The sequence below is a fragment of the Brachyhypopomus gauderio genome, chromosome 16 (assembly GCF_052324685.1).
Source record: "Brachyhypopomus gauderio isolate BG-103 chromosome 16, BGAUD_0.2, whole genome shotgun sequence".
Taxonomy (NCBI): domain Eukaryota; kingdom Metazoa; phylum Chordata; class Actinopteri; order Gymnotiformes; family Hypopomidae; genus Brachyhypopomus; species Brachyhypopomus gauderio.
In genome coordinates, this window is record NC_135226.1 from 12028324 (window position 1) to 12053946 (window position 25623).

Genomic DNA, 25623 nt, shown 5'->3' on the forward strand with positions numbered 1-25623 from the left:
ACGTGGGCGTCGGGTTAGCAGACCTGTGGTTTTTGGTAGCTGCTGCATTTGTGTTTGTGCACTTGTGGCTTTCACTGCCTCTCAGCTGCTGTGTGTGCGTGTGTGTGTGTGTGTGTGTGTGGTGTGTGCGCGTGCACACCTGCGTACTCGGGGTTGTGGTGTCTGGGAGCTGCTCGCTGTGCTGGGTGTCGGGGTGTGGGGAGCGTACTAAAGGCTGCAGCACTGCTTTCTGCCACCAGGGGGCACCAGATGCTTGGGTTCCCCAGCTTTTTTTCTTTATTTCTTTTTCCATTCTGTCTTTGTCTTAATTTCTTGCCCTAATTTCAGGGCAAGGAAAAGAAAAAACCCCAATCAGTCCTGAAATCTTCTAAATTCTTCACATTTTCCTGATTTTACTCTACAATGCCAAATTTAGCTTTCATGGCTTTGCTTTCTGATTAAAGCTTTTGCACAACAATAACCCCTAGAACAAACAAACAAACACGAGTGTGGTCCGACGTGGCCACTCTGAGAGCTGACCCGTGCTGCTTCCTGTCCCCCCCCCCCACCCTCGGGGTGCAGGGTACTTGGCCAACAGCTCCAAGCGACACACCACACACAACGTGGGGAGCTCGAGGCTACACCTCCTCCGAGCTCTCAGCAGACGCTCAGAGAGCACGACTGCGGGGCTGGGACCCCTGAACACTCACGGTGAGGGGAACACACACACACACACACACACACACACACACACACACACACACACACACACACCATCCCTAAGTACACAACAGTAGTCACTTGTGCCCCAACTGTTGTGCATACAGTTTGTGTCAAATCTAGGGCTCAGGACTGAGTGTGTGAATTGAGATGCATGACCTCTAGTTTGACCTTCGACCCTTGCGTCTGACCCCTGGTGGCAGAGCCAGTGCTGGAGGGCCACAGCCTGGGTTAGAGTGCAGTGCTGTGGGCTCCTCATACTGGACACGGGCTCCTTTCTTTGTGCATGTCCCTGCATGTTGACCTTTGACATATTGAAGTACACCAGCAACTATGCAATCAAAGTTGTTGAATTATTTGCTTTCATGCGGTCATTTGGGACAGTTGTGGTAAAGGCTGGAATAAAATAAAAACTATGGAGCGTCGGAAGGACCCCACAAACCCGCACTGGGATATGCAAAGGAGATATTCATCGTGATTAAGCCCAGCTACTGTAGCGTCTGCTGTAGCGGTACACGTCTGTGTCAACCCTGGCTCAGGGGGTGAAGCATTAACACATCCGAATCATTAAAGGTAAAGTACAGATACGGCGTCGGGTAAATACACAAAAATTTGAGCAAAGAGGGAAACTTGTGGGGGCTGTGCTACCTGCCAGGAGAGGAGAAGAAGAGGCCACGCCCCCCCCAACAGACACCAGCAACCTGTACGAGGGCACCTGAATCGACAGCTGAACTGGGAGTCTGCACACGTGTATCAGATGTGACGATCGTATTGTATTAGTATTTATTGAGCGCTGTATCTGGTTCAGTATAAACAGGATCTAGTAATATCTGAGGTTTTATTTATTCGTTTTTTTTTATTTGTTTGTTCACAGTCCCTTATTTATGATATGAAACCAACCAGAACAAAGTTGTTTGACACTATACACTGCATGACCAGGATATGAAACGATCTTCCTGAAAATCCATATCACAATCTTTAAGACCCCAGTCATGTTCCACATTGCGATCTTTCTTGAAATGTACTGTTCGGAATATCCAGATTTGAAACAGTATATTGACTTAACGATTTCCACCATTTAAAACATCCATTAGATAACACAGATTTCAAGGACTGCAGTAGTTCAATGTACACTAAAAAAGGCATAAAATAATCAGAACTTTTGTAAGCAGAACTTCTATGGTCCTCTACATGTGCAGTCCTGTTTCATCATTCGGTGTTGGTAAAATATCTGCGACTTCATCATGCCATGTTGAACTAGATAACACCAGGGTCTTTAAAGCCCACACTGTACACAGCTATAAGCTGCACCAGAGGCTTCCAAGGCAGGTCTCCCCCCCCCCCCCCCCCACACACACACACACACACACACACACACACACACACACACAACCCAAGACACTACAAACAGCAAAGCAGATAGCAGCCAACAAGAAAGGCAATATTGACACGGTCACCTCTTCTGTATTCTTCACTGTCTTTATTGTCTTTTCAGTCTTCTACTGGATAGATTTGTTGAATTACCTGTGACAGATTTGTTGTATTACTTATTCAGTGCCCAACAAAGTTTACAGACTTTGAATCACATCCCTCTTTTTGGCACCTGGTCCTCAGCTCTCGTGCTGCTGGGTAGAGGTGATTTTGAAGACAGAAACTATGGTAGAGTACATGGTGCAATATTCCAGTCAGCCCAGTGATCTTGTAATCATCATGTTGATCTGTGAGCGTGGAATGAATCCACCTTATTACTGTACATCGCTAAGTTTCCAAACAGTACTGAGAGAACGCACAACCTCACGATCTCTACGCTTCACTTGAAAAGATGATCAGATGCACATGATCAGATAAGATCTAAAAACGGGGCGCATCACCTAACCCTGCTGTACGCAGAGACGTGCGTAAGAGAACATCTTTGAGATCTTTGAGAAACACTGGCATTAGAGCGGAAGAGCCTCAGACACTGATGTGATGCTCACAGCATGCCACCTCTGCCTCTAGTTCATCACGTCTCTGCCATGGGAGTCTCTACCCTGGTTTACACTAGCTCTCCTGTTGGGACATGGAAGCTTTTAGGAGCTGCACCAGCACAGCAGTGAAGCGAACTCTGCCCTGTGAACTCTGCCCTGTGAACCCATGGAGTAGGGGCAGCAGAGTGGCCGAAACACACTAGTGTGGTTATCGGCTCATCTGCTGTAGCATCACTCACTCACAGGTCCAGACTCCAGCTGGGGTGGACGTGCTTCACTGTGGTCTGTCTGACGGGTGAGTCTGGGCTTGGTGGATGCCAGGAGAACTCGTAGCACCATTTGCAACGGCTGGAATGATAGTCTGGAACTTTTTTTTGTGGGCAGTGTTAATGCTGCACCATGCCAGGTCACTTTAGACTGTTTATATGCTTCCAACTCTGTGGTAACGGTTTGGTGAAGAGGTTTTCCCTCTTCCTGCATGATTGCAGTTTTGTTTGGAGGAAGTCCAGCCGCCTGGTTTTGAGGCCTGACCTCCGCCCTCTGACCTTTTGGGATGGACTGGGTTGTTGATTGCGAGGCATTATGTTCTTGTCCAGCATCAGATGCCCTTTTGATGGAATGGGCACAAATTCATACAGACAGTGTAACATTTGTGAAACGTGCATTATTTAGGTGATTGACTGCATAATGACTGGGGTCTGATGGACCTGCAGACTTCTGGGTGTGACGTGATTGGCAGTGAGTGAATCAGTTGAAGTTGAATGACAGCTTGCTTTTTTCTACCTATGTACCCCAGTTGACTAGTTCTGTTTTCTGTTGTGTGTGTGTGTGTGTGTGTGTGTGTGTGTGTGTGTGTGTGTGGTGTGTGCGTGTGTGCGCGTGCGTGCGTGCGTGCGTGCGTGTGTGCGTGTCCATCCCAGGTCGTCTTATAAGGACTGTAACACTTTGCACTTGCCAATGGAACGCTTCTCTCCTGTGCGGCGTTTCTCTGATGGCGCTGCCACTATCCAAGCCTTCAAAGCCCAGCTAGAGATCAAGCAGCTCAAACAGGTACACACACACACACACACACACACACACACAGACACACACACTTTTTACGATAGACACAGGCCACAAGAGCAGTTAAGACATGACCCTGGACAGGAGGTGTGAGCAGTGTGGTGGGTTGGCGTCTGCTGTGTGAGGCTGTAGGGAACTCAAGGAGCCGTGTGCAGCTGCAGCGTGATTGGCTCTGTGCATCAGTTCACATCAGTGAGATTTGGCCACATCAGTTTGCTTGAGAATTTTTTCTTGTGCCATTCACACTGAAATTTGCTAGCAGACTAGCTCCATATTAATGTAATAGCAGTGTTAACATTGTAATTTGGGATACACTGTGTGTGTGTGTGTGTGTGTGTGTGTGTGTGTGTGTGTGTGTGTGTGTGTGTGTGTGTGTGTGTGAGTGTGTTAGGAATGTGAGCAGTTGCAGAAGATGTATGCTGCCCCACAGGATGAGAAACTATTGGAGCACACACAGCAACAACACATCCTCTACCAGCAAGAACAACAGATCTTACACCAGCAGATACAAGTACACACACCACACCTGCACATCCTCCGCTAACTACAAATAATTATACACACACACATATGTATAAACACAGTCATCACAGTCACACAACCTGCCTCCCTGTCTCTCTATTCTCCCATCCCCACTCACCTCTCTCTCCCTCTCCCTCCCTCTCTCTCTCTCTCTCTCTCTCTCTCTCTCTCTCTCTCTCTCTCTCTCTCTCTCTCTCTCTCTCTCTCTCTCTCTCTCTCTCTCTCTCTCTCTCTCTCTCTCTCTCTCTCTCTTTCTTTTTCTGGTTCTCCCTTTCCAGGCCCTTAATTTGGGACATGGAGAAAACCAGCCCAGTCATCTTACCCACCAGCTTCAGAGGTAATCTCACACACTCGCACACACACACACACACACACACACAGCTATTCAAAAGATACAGTTGAACATTCAAGAGATGTACTGCGATAATAACTTCACTCTGTACCGCCTAACTGGAGTATGGGTTGGGGTTAGGTTTGGGGTTCGGGTTATTTTGACCCTCACTGTTTAGCCCCTAACAGGAACGTGCTTATGAATTAAGCCTGTAAAACTTTCAAGCACAGGGGTGCCCACACCTTTTCAGCTTGCGAGCTACTTATAAGATGACCAAGTCAAAATGATCTACCTACAATAAAAATGCTAAACAAATGTATTTCTTCTATATTATCATTATTTAAGTTATTACTATTTAATATTGTGTACTCTTTTTTCCTTTTCCTTTTAGGATAAATAAGGTATTTTATTTATTTATATTTATAAAATATTTTAAAGTATCGCTAATTGTAGCGAGAAACACTCGCAGTCCGCAATATCCTTCCAAAGTTGCTGGGTTAAATCCTCGGCCATGGCTTCAGACCGCCGTGTGACTGTATTCCTCTATACCTGGAGAGCTTTGATTGAAGATAATATTTCAGATTTGTTTTTAATGTCTCGAACCAGGAATCAGCGGCTTCAGCAAATGCCTCTTTTATCATCTCCGTCTTGGAAGGACGTCTTGTGTTTAACAATAAAGTGACACCCGAAATGATGCTTGAACAGTCCAAAAATGCCGCTCCACGTTTCCCTTCTTTGGAATAGCAACGGCACACTGACAGATGAGGCAAACGCACTTATTACGTAGTGAAATATAGTGAAACAAATCCTCCTCCCATTCTGCGTGAAGTGGTAGGTTTTAGGATTCTTACTCGGACCAGCTACGGCGCTCATTTTTATACCGTTTGTTGTCTTTAGTTTAAATAAATTGGAGGCTAGCTAACAAGTTAGTGCGGTTTAACACGCATGTCATTCATCCCCTACTTTTTAATGTCATGTGATCTACCTACACTTCCTTCGCGATCGACCAGTAGATTGCGATCGACGTATTGGGCACCCCTGTTCAAGCACATTCTACATCAGCTATTTTTCCCAGTCCCATGTAAACAGGTCATGAAAAACAACCTTGTTGGGAGAAATGCTTCATATCCTGCGTGGTTATAATGTTAGGGTTAGGGGTTGGGGTTAAGTTAGGATTAGGGTTAGTTACGGGTTAGAGTTAAGGGTTAGGGTTAGAGATGATTGTGTTCCTTGCTGTAGTGACAGTGATCACTGATATCAATGACAAATGGAGACACAGATGAATATTTGTGAGGAACATTGGTTCTAATCAGATAAATCAGAGATGATTTGTCAGGACTTACCAGAATCACAGTAAGCTTTAAATTCATCAGATACTGGATGTAACCAGTTCCAATTTAAATCAAACATGATTACTATTTAATTGCAAATCAAGTCCAATAGAAGTTGACTTAATGAAGGTAAGGCACCACTCAGCTGAAGGAGTCCTGTAACAGTTATTCTAAGGGATTTAGAAACTATATGGTCCAAAGCTAAAAACTCAAACTTCTTACTCACTGACTTAGAGAGCAGCACATTGACATGTTTACAAAGATGGCTGCGTCTACACCTCTTTTAGCACCGTCAGTTGTGTGTACATTATAGCCCTGAATGCATATAGTGTAAATCTCTGACGCATCAAGATACATCAGCGTCAGTTGCGTCACTCAGATGTTCACCCATATCCACACTTCCAATCAAACTGTGAATTATAATAAATAATACATCTCTTTCTCTCTCTCTCTCTCTCTCTCTCTCTCTCTCTCTCTCTCTCAGGTTGCGAATTCAGCCCTCCAGTCCACCACCTACACATCCCAGTAACCATCTTTTCAGGCCGGCCAATCAAAGTCCTCCTCCAGGGAGCCAAGGGATGATGCAGGCGCATGGTAATCACTCACACGTACACACTCACACATACGCGCTCACTCACACATGCTCACTCACACGCGCTCGCTCACTCACTCACTCACTCACTTACTCACTCACTCACACACACACACACGTAGATGTATACAGAGGTATGTAGTTGTATGTAGATGTGTACAGAGGTGAGTAGATGTGTACAAACGTGTGCAGAGGTGTAGATGTGTACAGAGGTATGTGGATGTATGTAGATGTGTGTACAGGTGTGTGGATGTGTATAGATGTGTACAGGTGTGTAGAGATGTGTGTACAGGTGTTTAGGTGTGTGTAGATGTGTACAGGTGTGTGTAGATGTGTGTAGATGTGTGTAGATGTGCTCCATCATACGTCATGACTCTTCTCTTAGGTGCACCGTCTGCTGTGCAGTACCAACATGCCCCTGACTTGTATCAGTCCTCCAGCGGTAGCCCACCCCCCACCAGCCTCCCTCGCATGACCTTGCCCAATCAAGCACAGCAGCAGCCTTCTGGTCCCACCCACGGACCTGTCGGATTGGCTCAGGTCCTCCCACAGCAGCAACAAGTGACCATTCAGGTCCAGGAGGTGGAGCTAGGAGGCCAGCGGCAGAACTTCTTAACCACGCCCTGTCACCGAGTTCTTGGGAAGCAGCTGAGTGCAGACAATGCTGAGACACACAGGTGATGATGAGGAGAATGTGCTGGCTCTCCGCCTCACAGATCCAGAGTCCAGAGTTTTACCCAGATGATTTGTGTTGTTTCTCCATCAATGTTCATCTTTAGTTTTCATCACCTTCACCACTGTTCATTTTTCATTTTCTTGCAGTGTCTCTAAGTATTTGGAAGCTATTTTTTTACTTTTTTGGGTCTGTTGTGAAATTTGATCCGTGCTTTCGTTCGGTCATCACTTAGGGGTTTTATGTGTTATTAGTGATGGATTTTGTATTGAAATGTGATGAGATGCACAGTGAGAATGAGACGGTACAGTCCCATGTCTCCACAGTACAGTCCCATGTCTCCACAGTACAGTCCCATGTCTCTACAGTACAGTCCCATGTCTCTACAGTACAGTCCCATGTCTCTACGGTACAGTCCCATATCTCTACGGTACAGTCCCATATCTCTACGGTACAGTCCCATGTCTCTACGGTACTGTCCCATATCTCTACAGTACAGTCCCATGTCTCTAATGGACTCCAGTGTAGATGTGACACAGTAAATAGTGACTGGACGTTTTCTCAGTGTCACTGGTAGGTGCTAAGAGGAGGAAATGGATGTTTGTCCACCAGGCCACACCCACCAGGCCACACCCACCCCTCACCACATGTTTATGGTGTTTCAGAACAGTTCAGAATATATAGAATTGCTCGTCTAGAATCTGTTAGCATAACCTTCAGTTCTTTAGAGTGACTGGCTGACTGTTGTGCGCTCATGTTTCAGGTGTTTTGAGCGTCTGCATGACTGAGAATGTTTGAGATGTGCACTGATGTTTGTTTTATTGTCTTGCAGTCGTAGCCTGGGCCGCTTCCACTGTTCGACGTCCGCGTATGAGCATGCTCAGTTCAACGCACACCTGTTTGGCGAGGGTGGGCGCTCTGGTGCGGGGGCCAGTACCATGGTGGGCACCTACAACCCCTACATGCAGGGGGCGTCTCTGAAGGTGCCAGGGCTGGAGGGCTACCAGGCGGGCACGGCAGGGGGCGTGGCCTACGCCAGCCCCTCCGCCCTGCAGCAGGCCCTGCTCTCGCCCACCCCGCCCGACTATCGGCCCGCCCAGCAACACCACGTCACCCCCATCCTGCAGGGCCTGCTGTCGCCACGCCACTCCTTGACGGGCCACGGCGACACCCGCCTCCCCCCTCAGGACCTTGCCGCGCTGCTTAAACGCCAGAGTCCCCGCCCAGTCCCGTCGCCAGGCCCGCCCCCTAACCCGCAGGACTACGGCGAGATCTTGTTGCTAAGGCAGCTCGGCCAAGCCCCCGACGGCCTGGAGGCCCCACCTTCGGCACAGGCCCCGCCCACACAGCACTACCACCATCTGCTGCAGATCCGAACCCAGCCCGATTGCCCCGCCCCGACCCTCCCCCACTCGGAGAGCATGGAGGAGGACGATGTCCCGGCCTATCACGACGGCCTGCTGGCCAAGGCCCCCGCCCCCTGTGGAGATGGACACGAGCTGTTGGCACCACCACATGGGGACACGCCCACGTACTCTTCTCCCACACACAGACACGCCTACATGCGCAGCACAGCAACAGCAAGAGGTGGAGTAAACACCAGAGCACGCTCGCACGCACACACACACACACACACACACACACACGTGTGTCCTTACACACACACACACACACACACACACACACACACACACACACACACACACACACACACACACACACACACACACACGTGTGTCCTTACACACACACACACACACACACACACACGTGTGTCCTTACACACACACACACACACACACACACACACACACACACACGTGTGTCCTTACACACACACACACACACACACACACGTGTGTCCTTACACACACACACACACACACACACACACACACACACACACGTGTGTCCTTACACACACACACACACGTGTCCACACACACACACACGCACACACACACACGTGTCCACACACACACACACGCGTCCTTACACACACACAGACACAAACACCAAACGCAGGCATGTGTCCTTACACACAGACGCACACACACATGCACGCACACTTTTGTTTTTGTTTAGTTTAATTATTTTAAGTGATTTATTTCCATTATGTTGCTTTTATAGAGCCAAACGTCCTGTTTGTCCCTCTGTCACTGTATTTGTTTGTTTATTTGTTTATCTCTTCCCCCCTGTAGGAGCAGGTGGAGAGGCTGCAGACTGTGTGGGGGTGGTGGTGATGGAGGGGGATCATAATGGCGCAGCATACGGCTCCCGCCCCCCCCAGGGCGACCCCTACCGGCCTCGCGGACCCCTCCAGCGCCATCACACCATCCAGACGCCTGATGATGCTTACGTATGTGCCTGTGTGTGACGCAACACACGTCGTCTAGAGCTTTTTCGTTCCTTTGTTTGTCTTTGAGCTGTGTGTTTTGCTTACTCAGCAGTATTTACTCACCACATTTGTAGGACCAGGCAGAGCCGATGTCTGGAATGAGCTTATTGGCTGGAAAGGCGCTAAGCTCCGCCCGCATGTCGGATATCCTCAGCCAGTCTTCTCTGACAGGAAGCCAGCAGCTACATCAAAGGGAGGAGTCTGGTATGTGTGGAGCAGACACGCGTACACCTGAATACACACGTTTATGAACCTGCACAGTGCGCACACACACACACACACACACACACACACACACACACACACACACTCCTAGTCTTCCTGACTGCTGTGTCCACGATCCACTCTGAATTTCTCAGCACATCTTTGGAAATTCATGTCTGTTCTCCTAAGCTGTCCAGTTCTCCAGGTCAGTCAGAGCCATGTGTGTGCAGTAGAGAGGATGTCCCTAACCTCCATATATGGGCGGGGGGGTGTGTCTAGTAGACAGGATGTCCCTAACCTCCATATATGGGTGGGGGGGTGTGTGCAGTGTGTGACGTGGAAGGAGAGCTCCATTCTGCTGCGTGTTTCCCCTCGTCCTGCACCAGCAACATGCTGCTCACGTACAAACCCCAGGACCTACAGTACAGCATGGAGCAGGCCGGGGTCTAACCACACAGGTACCGCCCTGGGCTCCGGCCCTGCACGTTCACACCTCTGCTTTAAACACCGCACCAGAGGGTGTGAGGGGACGTGTGTTTGAATACTCACGTTTAATATGCTTCTCCTTTCTCTTTCTCTCTCTCTTTCTCTTGCTGTCCCACTCTCAGGGGTTTGTGCAGTGTATAAAGCTCCATATCTGTCTCCTGTGTTCAGCTGCGTCATGCCAAATTGCCATCGTCTGTCTGTAGGGGGCGCCGTGGGTTCTGTAGTCATGTACAGTTGGGAGGGGAGGGTTCTGTATTGAAGAGTGGGGGGGGGGGGTGTGTTGTGCCCGTATACTTCTACAGATTATAAAAGAAGAGTCGCCATTGGCTGTTTTGTTTTATTGTTTTGCTCTTCTGTCTGATTGGATGAATCGGGTGCTATCCCACTGCCCCCGCCCCCTAATCATTCACTTTCTCCTTTGGCTCCTCCTTCCTCCCTGCCCCATCATTGTTGCCCCTACACTCCCTTCCCTTTTAAATGTTGCCGTAGCAACGCACGAATGGCGCCTCAATGTACAAGGCATACACAGTCTTGCATAAACACACACATATATAAATACACACACACACACACACACACACACACAATACACAAACATACAAAGAGACATATTTATCATACGCAAAGTTGTACATCTAGCCACAAACCCAAAGTATTTCACATAAAGCCTGTGCTTTTGGGGGAAAAGGTTAGTGTCCCCCCCCCCCTCTGCTGTGCAACAGTGGATCATTCCGGAGTGGGCTGTGACTGCAGCCCAATGAGGCCCTCTCTCAGAGCGACCCATTCCACCGCGCTTGTAGGGGTGGGTTGTGGACGGGCTCAGAGACCTCGCGATCGCACAGGACGACCAGCTCTCATTCTTTTTGTCTCTCTCATTTCTGTTTGTTCTGTTTCTTTAACTTTTTTTAATGCATTTTTATGGCTACTGTTCATGTAGGAATTCATCATTATTATTATTATTATTATAATTATTGTTATTGTTTTCTGTAAAAGAAGTTTTATGGTTATAATATTATAATAACTATTATTAAGAAGAAAAAAATGTGTTGCAAAAAAGAACAGCATTTTCCAATCACCACGGTGATTCTGCACTTTCTGTTTAAGCTATTTTCCCCAGACTTCCTGTGTCTCGTCAACATCAGCATCTTCCCCATCATCCCTCTCCCACTTCATTCCAACTCTCTCTCTCTCTCTCTCTCTCTCTCTCTCTCTCTCTCTCTCTCTCTCTCTCTCTCCCTCTCTCGTGCTAACGCTCTCTCTCACACTCACAATCTCTCCCTCCTCCCCCCTCTTGTGCACACGCCACATAACACCCCTACCATGTCAGTGACAGTTTGGTGCATTGTGGGTAGTTTTATGACATTTCTTTCCTCTTCCTGTACAGTGATGACATGTATAGATAGCCAATGCCATTTCTGTATCAAAGCTAGCGCTTTCTTCCATGATGGGGAGGTTGTTTTTATATATTTTAATTTTTATTTTGGAATTGTTCATTGTTTTCTCCCCCTCTCCTGAGTAATATTGTTTTTGGTTTTGTTTTGTTTTTTTCTTATTCCCCAGAAGAGTCGATGGTGGAGAGAGACTCTTTTGCTTATTTTCTTATTGTTTAGGCAGAGGAGAGGATCATTATTTTGTTGCTTTTTATAATTTCTGTTCTGCCATGTTGTCAAGGTCACTGTTGTTCACATTCAGATTTTGCGGTTTGTTATTGAAAGGTGTGCGTGTGCATGCTTGTGTGTGTGTGTGTGTGTGGTGAGTGTGTGCATGCTCGCGCATACAAGACTGAGAGTGAGTGGGGTGGGTGTGTGTGTGTGTGTGTGTGAGTGTGAGAGAGAAGATGAAATAGAGATGCTAGCTCATGTACACATCATCTGAAACATGTACAGTTGGAGTTCTTCTGTGATCGGTGCGTCCAGGTGTTTGAAACACATCTGCATACAGTGTTCACTGCTTTCATTCTCCATATGTCACTGTGTTTCTGACTGAGGGTTTATGATGGTGTCTGAGCCCTTCAGGGGAGAAACGCTCCACCCTCAGGGGAAGCCTTGAACGGGGCTGAGGGTGAGAGGGTCTCCACTCGCTCACCACACGCTGGTCTGGTGCTGCTGATGAAGCCGTGCTGCCCAGGACCCTCCGTTCATCCTCTAGGGTTTGTCTCGAATTTGGATGTTGCTAGAAGTCCATTGGCTGAGATTACGTCACTCGCAGCTCACAGACCCAACTTTGCAAATTTCAAAACGCCGAAGCTGTCGAGAAACCAGGAGAATTTATAATATTCAGCAAAAAAAAAGATCAGCTGATTTGACAAAGTTCTAGAGGTGGCAGCTGATTTGAGACAGCTCAAGTGCACTAGCACTGGAGTGCGCGTGTAGGAAGGGGACAGAGTTTGGGAGGTTAGGGACAAAACCGTGAGCAGAGTTCAGGAGAGCCGGCTGGGTGAGCGTGCGGCCGTGTGAGTCCGGTCACCTTCCTCTTCATTTAGACGTGGCGCCGAGGCCCAGGTGTTTGCTGGGTTGTGATGAAGGCTCTGTCCTCATCCTCTCATCGCTCGTCTCGCTCACTCCTTCCGTGCCCTGTCCTCCTTAATCCCTTCCTTTCCTTCTCTTCACTTTTCCTGCCCTTCATTATATTTTTGTTTCGTTTTTGTTTGTTTTTGTTTTGGAGTACAAAAAATACTAAAGTGCAACAACAATGGTTAAAAAAAGAATTCCAAACTGAGATGAATAATAAATATATATAAATAAAGAAATAAAACAAAAGAGAACTCTGTCGTGGATTTCTTGATGATTTCAGAGTGGTTGACCACCAGCGCTGACCACTGGAAGTACCGTGTGGCCCAGGTAGGTGTAGCTGGAGTAGAAGTTTGGTGGGACAGACCTGGGCGCTCCACCTGTCTCTCAGACAAAGAGATGCTGAGCGATCCGTGCTGACAGTAATATAGTCAGTACTGTTGGTGCTGACATGTTGGGTTTTGACCCGAGATCCGAAACTGCAGTACTTGTGTTACAGATGTACGGTGTCTCCTGTCTACTTGAGGACATGGCTGTTTGATTGGATGCTTGCCTGTTCTGCTGCTCAGCTGAAGTTGCTGTTTTCTGGATGGAAGTGACTGGATAATAAAACATGCTGGCGTTCGTCCAAGCGTTCTGTGGTCTGCAGTGCGGAGGCTTCCCAGAACACACCGACCAATAAGAGCTGAGTGGCCTTTATCTCCGTGTGTAGAGGAGGAGTGGTTGCTCTAAAAATATATGACCTCAGGAGAAGCAAAAAAATGTATTATATATAAAACACTTTCTTATACACGTGCATGTGTGTGTCTGCCACGTCATCGCTTCATTTCATCTAGCCCCTCCCCCTCAGTCTCTCGCACAGTAGCTTTGGAGAGATTAGAGCTGGTGCTTGCAGGCTGATGGTTAATACATGGAGATGGCTTAGCAAGCACTTATGCACTCACACGCGCTCGCTCGGCGCTGACGACACGGCTGCCTGCATCAGTACCGTTCGCGCGAGCGCCGGGGCCCGTCTGCGCGTACATCTGTTTGCGCGTGCGCGCGCCTGTTTTATTGCCCAAGCTGCAGGCTGTGGGAATCTCCTCCTGCAGGCGTTCATGGATCCATGGAGGGTTGACAGTCACCTTCAGCAGCTCTGCACACAGGTAGTGTGTGTGTGTGTGTGTGTGTGTGTGGTGGGAATTGCGACAAAACGTTCACAATGCTGGAAGGATACTCTGCTAGTAATCATAGGGGAGGAATGTGTGTGCGCTCATGAGTTTGTGTGAGGAACATCTGTGAGAGTAAACGTCCACGGATCAGCGTGCTGCCAGTCAGGTGGGGATCTGTTGTCAAATGCTGGTAGTTACTGTGCATGTGGATTCGAGCTATTTTGCTAATGAGTGAGTACATGAAGGTTCGGTGGTTTTACCTGCTTTCCTCACAGCAGGGGCTCAGTGTGTTAAAACAAAATGGCCTCACTTAAAATGCTATGGATGCCTAATCGATCAATCTGTTATTTAATCTGATCAGTGGTTGACTGTCCTGGCATTGATTGATCAGTTTGTGTATCTCTGAGCTCCACTGCTCCAGACTGATTCATGTTTGTGTGTTTCCACTGATTGTCCAGGACGCAGTCCTGGTGCTCCCCTGGACGGCAGAACGCACAAATCTGTGAATTATTGATAAGGCAAGAGAGCAGGAGCTGCTGACAGTTGGCCGTAGCTCGCCAAAGTCTTCACGCCATCATCGCCCTCACTTTAACCCGCCTCCTGGTTGCCATTCCCCCCCTTTTTACGTCGACGTGCGTCTCAGTAATGATCCTGACCCAGATGTGTCTCTCTCTCTATCCGTCTCCCTTCGTCCCAGCCTGTTTCTGTCTTCCTTCACATTGAACAGACTAAAACATTGACCCTAGATTAACAGTTTCACTCAGTTTCTTTCTCATCTTGCTATACATGTATTTTATGTCGTTCTGTTGCATGACTATTACAAATTACAAATTTCTTTCGTTATGTAAGGTTCTCTGTAGTTGTGAAGTGATTTCCTCACCCTTCCTCTATGCATGTGTGTGTTTCCTTTAGGGGAGTATGGAGTATGTTTATCTAAGGCCGGGGGTGGGCCTGTCTGTTGTGCTCTTACACACATTTACCTGGAGCTGGACAGGTGGGACACCAAACGCCCACAGCTGCACATGCATGGCTGAGATGTATACTGTATCATGGTGAACATGCCTCACTTTAGAAAAATTCTAATTGTTGCTGTTATTGTATGGGTTTAATAGGAGCAGTTGAGCCTATTCCCAAGATTGATGGACAGCAGAACTCTGAGGTCACTCTACTAGAAAACGTTACTCACCAATTCAGCTGCCAATCAGAGGGCTGGAATTCACAAGCCCCTCCCTTGTTGACTTGGTACCTGAATGGTGAGAGGCAGAGCGAGGTAACAGGCAGCCAGGGAGTGAGGCGGCTTGTGATGAAGCCACCAGAAGATTCCAGAACAGTGAGGTACACCTCAGAGCGAAACAGCACTTTTACGCTCAGACCCAAGAAATGGGACCGTGAGCTAGTGTGTGCTGCCACTGACCCCGGGGGCAGAGAGAGCTACAACGCTACGGTCATCCTCAATGTTCAGTGTGAGTGCTTCCTAAGGTTTAAGGCACCTAAATACACCTACAAACATTGAAGCATTGCATTACAGATCAGATTCCCTAACCGTAACAGCTGCTTAAACAAATGGGAACCTGTTTCATTACTAAAAGTGAGTAGTTGTGTCATTTTTGTGTTGCCCAGTTGAGGAAAGATCAGATATGTAAGAGGCACATTTAATATTGTCCTTGGAAGATGTTCTAGGTCAAAACCCATCTGCCATTAATGTGCATAAGAAGTGCCATATAATTAAACTATTAAGAAATGACATAAGGCTAAGTACCCCTGAAATGGGCACTTACCCGTCTGGTATAACCCCATGGTAATAACCCTTCTGCAGTCAGCGTCTGCTTACCACAAGCTGACAGCTGATTGAAACAATCACAGATCCAGATGATGAACAGTACATATGTTTCATTTTCTATTGATGTTTCAATACATCCTTTTCCCCCCCACCCCAGTTCAGCCAGAGTTACTGCGAGTGAACGCTCACTATAGTGAAACCTCTGACCCTGGGCTCTCCTTGGTGCTCTTTGCTTTGGTTCGCTCCAACCCCCCCGCCACCATCACGTGGGTGGACCAGTCTGGCCAGCTGGTGGCCAACACTTCTGACTTCCTCATGCTGGACTCGCGGAGTTATCCCTGGCTGGCCAACCACAGTCTACAGGTCACGCTAAGCAGCCTATCCGGAAATGTCTCAGTTAGTGCCAGCAACAATCTCGGCTCCACCCAGACCAACCTCACTCTCACAGGTTTTGATTCTTCTATTCACATTCAGAATGCTAAATAGACCATTATATTGATTTATTTAAGGAATCAAATTACGGTGTTTTAATTAATAAAATTAGGGCAGTGTAATGAATGTTCTGACTGTTTTAATTAATGACCATGAGAGCCACGCGAAGTACGTGTTCCTGTTCCAGCTCATAGTACAGTCTTTGTTATCTTTTTTCTTGGTTCTTAACTGTGTTAGGGGGTTAGTTAAAAGAGAGGGATGAAACACCAGAGGGCATTTAGTCTTGGGCTTAAACTGCACCTGGGACCCTCAGGTGCTCGTTCATTGCCTTCCACTGTTTTGCTGCTGGCTTGTTTTCAAGGCCCTCTTCTGTTTCCAGAATTCCTACAGTCACGTGTGGAAGTTCCGATGTTGGGGATCGTCACCGGTGGTGTGGCAGGCTTCGTCACCCTCCTCATCCTCACACTAATGGTGCTCTGCCTTCTGTACAAGGACAAAAGCAAGATTATCGGTATGATAGCCTCCTCCTGCAGCACAGCATGTGTAAGGACTGTGTTTTCCCTGTGCAACACTGTGCATCATGTTGATATTATTGTTACATCATGTAATTTAAACACTGTGTCCAGTATTCTGGGCTAGTGTCTGATGCAGAGTTTATTCAAATAAGTGCTTCTAGTGCAGGTGAGGAAACCAGACACCACATGAGTGTATTTGGAGGAACATGATTTACTTATAAAGTAATGTTACTTTTTAAAGGCTTTCTTACACTAATTTCATTTTTCTTTCTCTCTTTCCTGCTGCGCTGCTCTCTGGCTAACTGCGTATCTGGCTGTTGAGTAGATGAGCCCGTTGTAATTCCCATAACCCCAAAGAGGTGTGTAAATACATGACCATCATGCTAAATGTCCATATGAAAACTAAGAGGCCTGTCAGGGTATTTATAAATCCATGGGAAGAAAAGAATGTAATGGAGTTGTAAGGCGTAACAATGCTTGGTTGTCAAAGTTGTGTTCAGAAGGCCGTGTGTGGGGTCACTTGCATGCGTGTGTTTGTTGCAGTAATGGCTCAGAGAAGGTGCAGTCAAACGGGGTGTATCTTCCTCGAGAGAACATGTCCCTGCCCTCCAACATGCAACTCAATGACCACAGCACGCTCTGCAAAGGCAAGACAGCTTCACACTGTCCTAGGAACGGAGCTTCCTTATGGAGCTTAGATCTTGGAGCAAGGTTTTATTTTAATGGTGCGAACAAGAATCAATGTGCAATGTTTGCAATTCTTCAGGGCGGCCAAACTCCAAGCAGAACACCTCCGTGCAGAAGACGAGGGAGGATGAAGAGGAGGAAGAGGACCTGTCCTTGGCGTACGCAGCCAGAGGTCAGAGGTCACGACATCTCAAAGTATGTCTTTGTGTGCACGTATAGATGGGTGCACATTTTTTATGGGTGGTTTTATGCCCATTTTCATCATTTTAAAAAGTGTCATACTGTTACTATTACAAATAACATGAAATATTTAGTAAAATGTGATGAAATGTTTTTTGAACATGTACATATGTTGGAGGTAGGCCATTTGTAAAAACAGGTTCAGGAATGTTCCTCGAGTGTCCTTACTACACACTCACCAAGGCTTCTTCACCTTAACCCTAACCCCTAACCAGTGATGGCTAAGTTACCTTGAGAAAGTAATCCGATTACTGATTACTGATTACTCCTTTTAAAAGTAACTTAGTTACGTTACATATTACTTGATTTTAAAAGTAACTACGTTAGATTACAAGTTACTTTAGTAGTTACATTCAGCAGCAAAATAAATTTTTCCAATACTCACTTTATTGGAAGTGCATTTTTAACAGTAACAATGTATTGAAGCAGGTTCAATAACCGAGGCAGAAACTGCTTAATCCAAAAATCCCAGGAGGGAAACTTTATTGATAACGCAACCCTGGCGCGCGCAGGCTCCGCCCCCCAGTGTCACTTAAAGGGCAAGACTCGCCGTGAGGAGTAGGAGTCGCTATAGTATCTCCTGACATTACGTTTGTGTAGCTGCGCGGTATTATTTGTAAATTTATTTGTAAACGTAATACAAGCGAACTGGGGTGGGTTTCCCGAAACGTTCGTAGCGCCAAGTACTTCGTAACCTCGTATGAAGCTACGAACGTTTCGGGAAACCCACCCCAGTTCAGTCAGACAGCTTGTGAAACGAAATACCATTACAATTTCAAGCATTTTAAAGTAGGCGACGTTAGTCAAAATTCCAGCACTTTTCAAACGTGGAACACAAAGCAACATTAAAATTCATCAGGTAAATGTTCCTTCCCCTGTTTTTGAGGGGTGTTTCTTTATACTACCACATATCGTTACGGGAGGACACTGCAAAAAATGACTTGTAAAACGTGCTCGCGCTTTCACAGGGTCGCGCGCAGCGTGCGGAGTCGAGCGCTACGGTCAGACGCAAAAGTAGAACTGAGCCAAGAAGAAAGCAAAAATATATATTTTACTAGGGAAAATATAAATAGTAACGCACAGTTATTTGGATAAGTAACTTTAATCTGATTACTGGACTGGAAATAGTAGCGCGTTATATTACTCGTTACCGAAAAAAGTGGTAAGATTAGAGTAACGCGTTACTAAGTAACGCGTTACTGACATCACTGCCCCTAACCCCTAACCCAGTGGTAAGCACCCAGCACCACTTGATGCACTTCTACTGGGTGTAAAAACACATTCTTCTGCCTAGAAAGACTCAAACATGAAAATCAACAACAATAAATGTAACTCATTATAGCGTTATAGTTATGTGTAGTGAGTTGGAGTGAGCTGGACAAACATTGAAGCATTGCATTACAGATCAGATTCCCTAACCCTAACAGCTGCTTTAACAACTGGGAACCTGTTTCATTACTAAAAGTGAGTAGTTGTGTCATTTTTGTGTTGCCCAGTTGAGGAAAGATCAGATATGTAAGAGGTACATTTAATATTGTCCTTGGAAGATGTTCTAGATCAAAACCCACACACTGCAAAAGCCTCAGGCTCCGCCAAAATGCTAAGCATCTTTCTCTACAATGTGTTTATATGCATATAAAACAATCTAGAATATGTTAATGAACATTAATATAATGAAATGCACTGGTATATATAAAAATGTTTTCAAAATGTTTTGAGATGGCCAGAATTGCACAAGTTTGGTTTGCACACTTCTCAATTTTTGGCTTGGAGACATGATTTCATAATGCCTCCAAACACCCTAAAAGACGATGAAGACCCAGAGATAGAAAATAGATTCAGCAGATGAAACCCACAGGCTGGGATTACTTAGACTGAGAAAAGAGCAAAACACTTTGAGAGTGGCACCATGGTACCTTCCTGCATCTTTTTGTTGAGCTGTGTACTGTCCTAATAAAGCTTTTAGTTTTTAGTTTTTTTAGTTTTCTTGGTGTCCTAAGACAGTAACAGTGGTGTGTGTGTGTGTGTGTGCTCTTTGTATGAGGCACTTTTAACACAGTAACACTGTTCTCTCTCCGCAGGCTTTGCCCGGTACCCCATGGTTGGTTACATCTACAAAGTGAACAGCACAAGCAGTGATGAAATCTGGCTTTAGGGCACACACACACACACACACACACACACACACACACACACACACACACACGTCCCTAAACACCTGATGAAGATATAAAGAAGTGAACTTTTGTCCCTACAAGGGCAGACATGTTTCTGACATGCACACATGACGTCACACATGAAGTGTTGTCATTCCTGGTCAACCGTGCTTTGTCATTCTCTCCCTGAACATTCTGGATAACTTCCGCAATGGACAGCCCAACATGGGGACCCAACATTGACCATTTTAAAACAATGAGCCTTTTCCATTGTAGGGCTGAAAGGGTGTGAGTACGGAGAGTAACTATTCCTACTGCATTTTCACATCAACAGTTTGGTCTGGAGCGCTTACAAACTGTTCAGCCATGCTCAGAGCTGCAGAACTGTTCAGGTGGGGGTGTGGCTTAGTGACGTAGGGGTTCTCTGATTGGAGATAAACCTCTTCATGCTGCCTTCTCGCTCATCGCCAGTGTTCAATGTTTGAAAATGTTTCACACATGTAAAAGAAGCACTTAAAACAGTCCAAACAAAGCCAAACTGTCCATCTCATCAGACTATATCTCATCAGAAACTATATTTGTGTAGCAACATAGTTATGATGTATGATGTATAGTTATGATAACCCTTTGCTACCAGAAGTTCATCCCCTGATTTCAAGCACAACACTTTCTAAAAGAAATCGTAACCAGTTTCAGGAGTCCAGCATGGCACGGAAAAGCCCTGATCCGCCTGTAGTAACGTTTTGGCCCTATGATGGAAAAGAGGTTAATGCAAACAAGCTCATTCAAAGCATTATAAAATAAAAGTCCTGTTTTGATGATATAACACTTTAAGAGTACTTTGAATGTATTGAAATTATTGCTAAATTATTGCTATTAAATACCATATATGAAATATGCAAGTTAAACGAGATGGCAGGCGAGTACAGTAGAACTACATTTGTGTGAATATTGCTGTGGTCCAAACACTTTAAAATACTGTGCTGCATTTTGGAATGCTAGATGTGCTTTATGTATTCTAATGAAATGTTAAACATTTTAATAATGCGAGTTAATTTATATTTGTATAACGAAACTACACAACAGATAATTGTAGCCAAACCATATCTAATTATTGATCTACATGTATAATTATTGGTTATGTCGGTGTATATTTATATGCATAGTGACATAAAGAATGTACTGTATTTATTGTTTATTAAAGATGAGCCGAGGAGACTTTGCCAGTTCTATCCAGCAGGGGGTGCTAGATTCAAAACACCTACCTGCCTGCTCCCTGTTACACATGACTGCTTTTGGTCAAACATCTGCATAGTTTTTTCTTAAATGTATATGCATTTAACAGTTTGCATTTCACATCTTTATAGAAAAGGACTCTGACCATTCTGTAGGTGTGACGTTGAATGCTGTAGCTAAAGTTTGAGAGATGTGCTTTTCAGGAAATTGCTTCTGAACATGAACTGATTCCTTAAACGCTGATTACTGGGAAATGTATGTATGCTTTTAAAAAAATGTTTGTGTGGGGTTTAGGAATTGAAGTGTGTGGTGGGAAAGGGAGTCAGTAATTGTGTTGGAGGGTGAAAAACAGGTGTTGGTTGTTGGTTGTGTTTTCCTGTGGTGAGAACAGGTGTTGGTTATGTGTTGTGTCTTCCTGTCATGGACAGGAAGTTGTTAGTGGGATCATTACTGTTTTTTTGAAATAAACAGGCTGACTACACTAGGATGTAAAAAAAACCCCCAGCAAAATTCACTCATATGCATCCTTTAAATATGTATATCGTGAAATTATTTGCTTGGGATGTGAAATGACAAATTTGGTTCGTGTGGAACAGGCTGGTGAACACATCTGTGGACCATGTCAGAAATCATAAATAAATAAACAAACATTTTAACTAGATCACAGAAATCCACACAGCTCAGTGGACTCAAATTTCATTGGTGGCTGGATAAAGTTTCTGTTTATTTCCTTCAAATGTTGAGATTAATAACTCAGCTCAAATACTGAGATGAATAACTCCGCTCAAATATTGAGATGAATAACTGATCCCAAATCTTGAGATTAATAACTCAGCCCAAACTTTGAAAAACAATTCTGTATTGTCCATGCTCATTTACTTGGCGTGTTTTACATTTCTGTAGGCCAGAGTCATGTGAGGAAGGTGCAGTGAACTACATGTGTACTTCCTCCAAGTGACGGAGAGAGAGAGTGAGAGACTGAGAGAAAGTCACTCACACACTAAATCCTAACAAAGAAACGGAGTTGGTGCTCAGGATTTCAAGGAGATTTTCTGTGAATTTAGGTGTTCATCAAAAGGTGTGTTGTTTTGAAGTTACTGCTGGTTATGTTACTTTGTTATTTTGAAGTCATTAAGTTATTTAGACGTTACTGCTAATTATAGTTTCTTTTCTGTCTGTGCTGAAAAATGCTATTACTATTTTCCGTTCCATAGTTTCTCTGCAAGTTTGAGTCGTTACATATCAGTGATGTGTAGAATAGCATATGCATCAAAGCATATAGCATGAAGAGTCAAAATGGCTGAATGTAAGAAGGCAAATGGCGACTCTCAAGAATAGAGCCTCTGTTTCGGAGCAGACTAAAACATCCTTGTTATTGAGTACTGTATTATAATGTTGTGGAAATAACAACATTTGTTTTTCCTCATGTGGAAGGTGGTTAAGATGAAGTGGCTGACTCGTCTCCTCCTAACTGGATTGGTGCTGAAACAAACACTTGGTAAATAGCTGTTCCCTTCCTTTATATTTTGTGATGAGTAACAACCACCTTTAAATATTTAATGGCTATCTGTATATTTGTACATAGTATATAAGCATAAATTCTCTGTTTCCTTAATGAGACTATGTTAAAACTAAACTAGCAAACAAATTATAGAGTTGAAAACTACAGGTAAGAAAACTCACTTTGTCTAATTGGTTCTCTAATTTGCAGCTGCTGAAAGTCCAATTGCTGTCCACAAAACTTCATCTGGAGTCAAACTGGAATGTAAAGGCGGGACATGGAACGTGAAGGAAAAAACAGATACCTTTTTAAACCTGGAATACAGGGATGAGAACTCCGGGGAGAAAACTTGTATGGAAAAAAATAAAATTTTTGTTAAATTCAGAAGTAAGTTTTTCACCCTTCCCTAATATATATATATATATATATATATATATATATATATACACTGTAGTCATGATGTGCAAGTACATTCCTTGTGCTAATTCATTGTTTCTTTGCAGCCTGTGACAACTGTATTGAATTAGATGTAATATCAATTGTTGGCATCATAGTTGGCAACATCTTGGCAACTTTTCTAATTGGCTTGGCAGTATACAGCCTGTCTGCACAGCCCAGAAATAAAAGCATGTCTGGAAACAAAGGTACTGTCTATGCAACAGGAACGTCTTAAGCACAGAAACATTGGAAATCAAGATGACATTAATTTGCTTAATGGACATTACAAATGAGTTTACTAAATTAATGATTCCATTTAGCTAAACATTGAAGATGCTCACAGACATGCAGTAAACTGCCCTTTCTTCCTGTAATTGTATAGCTTCAGATAAGAAGGCTCTACTCCCTAATGGAGAAAACGACACATATCAGGTATGGAATTATTCTAGTGTGGATATGCTAATATGAATCAATTTTGTTGATTGCTTCCCCTCAGCATATCAAATCTTTTAATTGAGACTAATTTAATATAAGATTAGTAGCATTAGCTCAGTCATTGTGAAAAGAGTGAAAGTAATGAGCTATAATACTTTGTATCTTTGCAATATCTGCCTCACTGTATAATACATAATATACAATATATAATACGTAATAGATCATTCATAATATATAATAAATTAAATTTCTTTAATATTTTCTTATATTCGTTCTCTGTCATGCAGCAACTGGCCTCAGGCCAGATTTCGGAATACAGTGCGCTGGGAGGCCGGAGGAAATGAACAGACCCTTCTTTACTTGTATTTGATAATTTCTTTAATGCAGGTCATGGTGACTGCAGTGTCTGCCGTGTGGAAATACATTTGTGTTTAGGAGTGATTTTGTACATGTTTCTTTTTGTCCTGATTATCATTGTTGATATTTGTTAATATTTTACAGTTGTCTTTGTCCAATTTCTCAATTTTCCCTAAGCGGTATTGGTAATGTTGAATATAAGAGCTCTATTACATCATACATCATACAGGTACATTTTTACAGGAGTAATGCCGACTGTAAGATCTCCATTACATACTTGTGCGTTATTGCCGCTTGATTCTGCTTCGTTCAACACATTTTTGCTAATTTGGTAAAAATGAACATTAATGATCTCAATAAATGGCAAGCAGTGATCATACAATAAACAGCAGCTGTATAAACATTCCACTGAGTGAGATTGTGATGCTGAAAACCAAAGATGCTGAAAAACAAAAACAACAACAGAAAGCCTGGTGCTGTATTCGCACTAATACAGTTTCATGAGACTTACAGTCTCAACATTTTCTAAAATTGTGTAGAAACCCACCACGCAAAGAATGACAGGACACTAACAGGCAAGTTAGATGTTTTGATATTTTCTCGAACCTCCGTATTAAGTCTCAGAGAACCTCGATGCAGCGATATGTCAAAAACCTTTATGCTGTGAGAATGAGATTTAGAAAGTTATTCAATGGGTCAGTGGATGTTCTCACTGAATCTCTGTTGGTTGTGCTTGATCAAATTTAATTTGTTTTAATTTCAAAGCTTCGATGTTATTTAATCAGGTTACACATATGAACACACCATAATAATAATAATCTTTATTTGTACAGCACCTTTCAAACATACATGCAACAGAATAAATAAAAAACATTAAAATGAAGCAAAGATAAGAAAATAAAAACATTAAAAGAAATTAAATATAAAAAGGAAACAAACATAATGAAATAATATAATAAAATGACAAATTAATAAAATTATAGACAACATAATGTAATAAAGTAAATAAGATGGAAAACTATTAAAATTATTAGATCAGACATAAAATGTAACTAAATAAAATAATGTAATAAAGTAGGTATTTACCTTGTATGGTCAAACCAGTCCTAACTGTATGACGTGCTGTTCTTTGGTGCGCAGATACATCAACTCATCTATAAATATGAACAAGCATGTTTTAACAGGCATGTCACATTGAACTCCTTTTTCACTAATGTACACATTGAACATATTTTTACTAAAACAAATGATAAGGCAATTAAATGCTGAATGTTACTTCAAGTTCATGAATAATCAGTAGTTCATTAAGCAGTCAGTCATTTTCACATCATTATCCATTTATCACACAGCTGTTAAGTCTAGAATTTCAGGTCCAGTCAGGCACTGTCCCTGGTTCTTTGGGCTGGAACCTGAGCATGGCTGAATTATGGTGTTACGGGTCACTGAGACCATAATACCAACACAGTCTTCTCTATCCACCACAGAGTGTCACATGGCTGATGTAAAACCATATTGGTTTCGTTAGACCACAGAATTATTACTTATTATTACGTTTCATTACTTAGGGAGTAGGCCATTGTATTATTACTTAGTGTTATGTTTCATTACTTAGGGAGTAGGCCATAGTATTAATACTTAGTATCACATTTCATTACTTAGGGAGTAGAGCATAGTTTAATTAATTAGGGAAAAACAACGGCATAAAATTAATGCCCCTGGGTTGTCAGAGAATCTTTCCTGCTTCATTTCTGAATGAACTTCTGTCCTGTTTTTAACAGATCCAATATTTTATGTCCTATTGTTTATTTAATTTAGTTTATTTGGAAGTTTGTATTCCAAACACTTCCAGACAGCACATACATACTCATTCTACCTAACTGAAAATCTTTCATTTTTATTGAATTCAATTATAATTTAGAC

At 44.0% G+C, this 25623-nt stretch overlaps 3 protein-coding genes across 6 annotated transcripts in view; all 3 read left to right on the top strand.

The window, feature by feature from the left end:
- The window catches only part of sik3 (SIK family kinase 3), a 26953-nt gene extending 14350 nt beyond the window's left edge, over nucleotides 1–12603 (top strand). The window contains 13 exon segments of the mRNA XM_076975944.1: nucleotides 562–614; nucleotides 616–672; nucleotides 674–690; nucleotides 3587–3716; nucleotides 4120–4239; nucleotides 4529–4587; nucleotides 6397–6506; nucleotides 6890–7181; nucleotides 8010–8764; nucleotides 9379–9536; nucleotides 9650–9779; nucleotides 10108–10237; nucleotides 10388–12603. Coding sequence (XP_076832059.1) covers nucleotides 562–614; nucleotides 616–672; nucleotides 674–690; nucleotides 3587–3716; nucleotides 4120–4239; nucleotides 4529–4587; nucleotides 6397–6506; nucleotides 6890–7181; nucleotides 8010–8764; nucleotides 9379–9536; nucleotides 9650–9779; nucleotides 10108–10229 — 2003 coding nt within the window. The 3' untranslated portion in view covers nucleotides 10230–10237; nucleotides 10388–12603.
- An 858-nt stretch (nucleotides 12604–13461) lies between these two features.
- tmem25 (transmembrane protein 25) lies at nucleotides 13462–20947 on the top strand. Of its 4 annotated transcripts, none has more exons than XM_076976928.1 (10): nucleotides 13463–13920; nucleotides 14385–14558; nucleotides 14839–14920; nucleotides 15039–15389; nucleotides 15864–16154; nucleotides 16518–16649; nucleotides 16979–17012; nucleotides 17197–17300; nucleotides 17420–17512; nucleotides 19662–20944. In XM_076976928.1, exons 3-10 carry the CDS (start codon nucleotides 14845–14847, stop codon nucleotides 19733–19735), a joined length of 1155 nt encoding a protein of 384 aa, XP_076833043.1. In that variant the 5' UTR covers nucleotides 13463–13920; nucleotides 14385–14558; nucleotides 14839–14844; the 3' UTR covers nucleotides 19736–20944. The 4 variants fall into 4 exon arrangements, with proteins under 4 accessions (XP_076833040.1, XP_076833043.1, XP_076833042.1 ...); XM_076976927.1 differs by having other exon boundaries at nucleotides 13465–13920; nucleotides 14385–14444; nucleotides 19662–20941; XM_076976925.1 differs by lacking the exon at nucleotides 14385–14558 and having other exon boundaries at nucleotides 13462–13920; nucleotides 19662–20947.
- A 965-nt stretch (nucleotides 20948–21912) lies between these two features.
- Nucleotides 21913–24671, top strand: LOC143478015 (T-cell surface glycoprotein CD3 delta chain). The gene is made up of 6 exons (XM_076976929.1): nucleotides 21913–22050; nucleotides 22407–22470; nucleotides 22684–22860; nucleotides 22977–23117; nucleotides 23294–23343; nucleotides 23634–24671. Exons 2-6 carry the CDS (start codon nucleotides 22416–22418, stop codon nucleotides 23688–23690), a joined length of 480 nt encoding a protein of 159 aa, XP_076833044.1. The 5' UTR covers nucleotides 21913–22050; nucleotides 22407–22415; the 3' UTR covers nucleotides 23691–24671.
- Nucleotides 24672–25623: the final 952 nt, after the last annotated feature.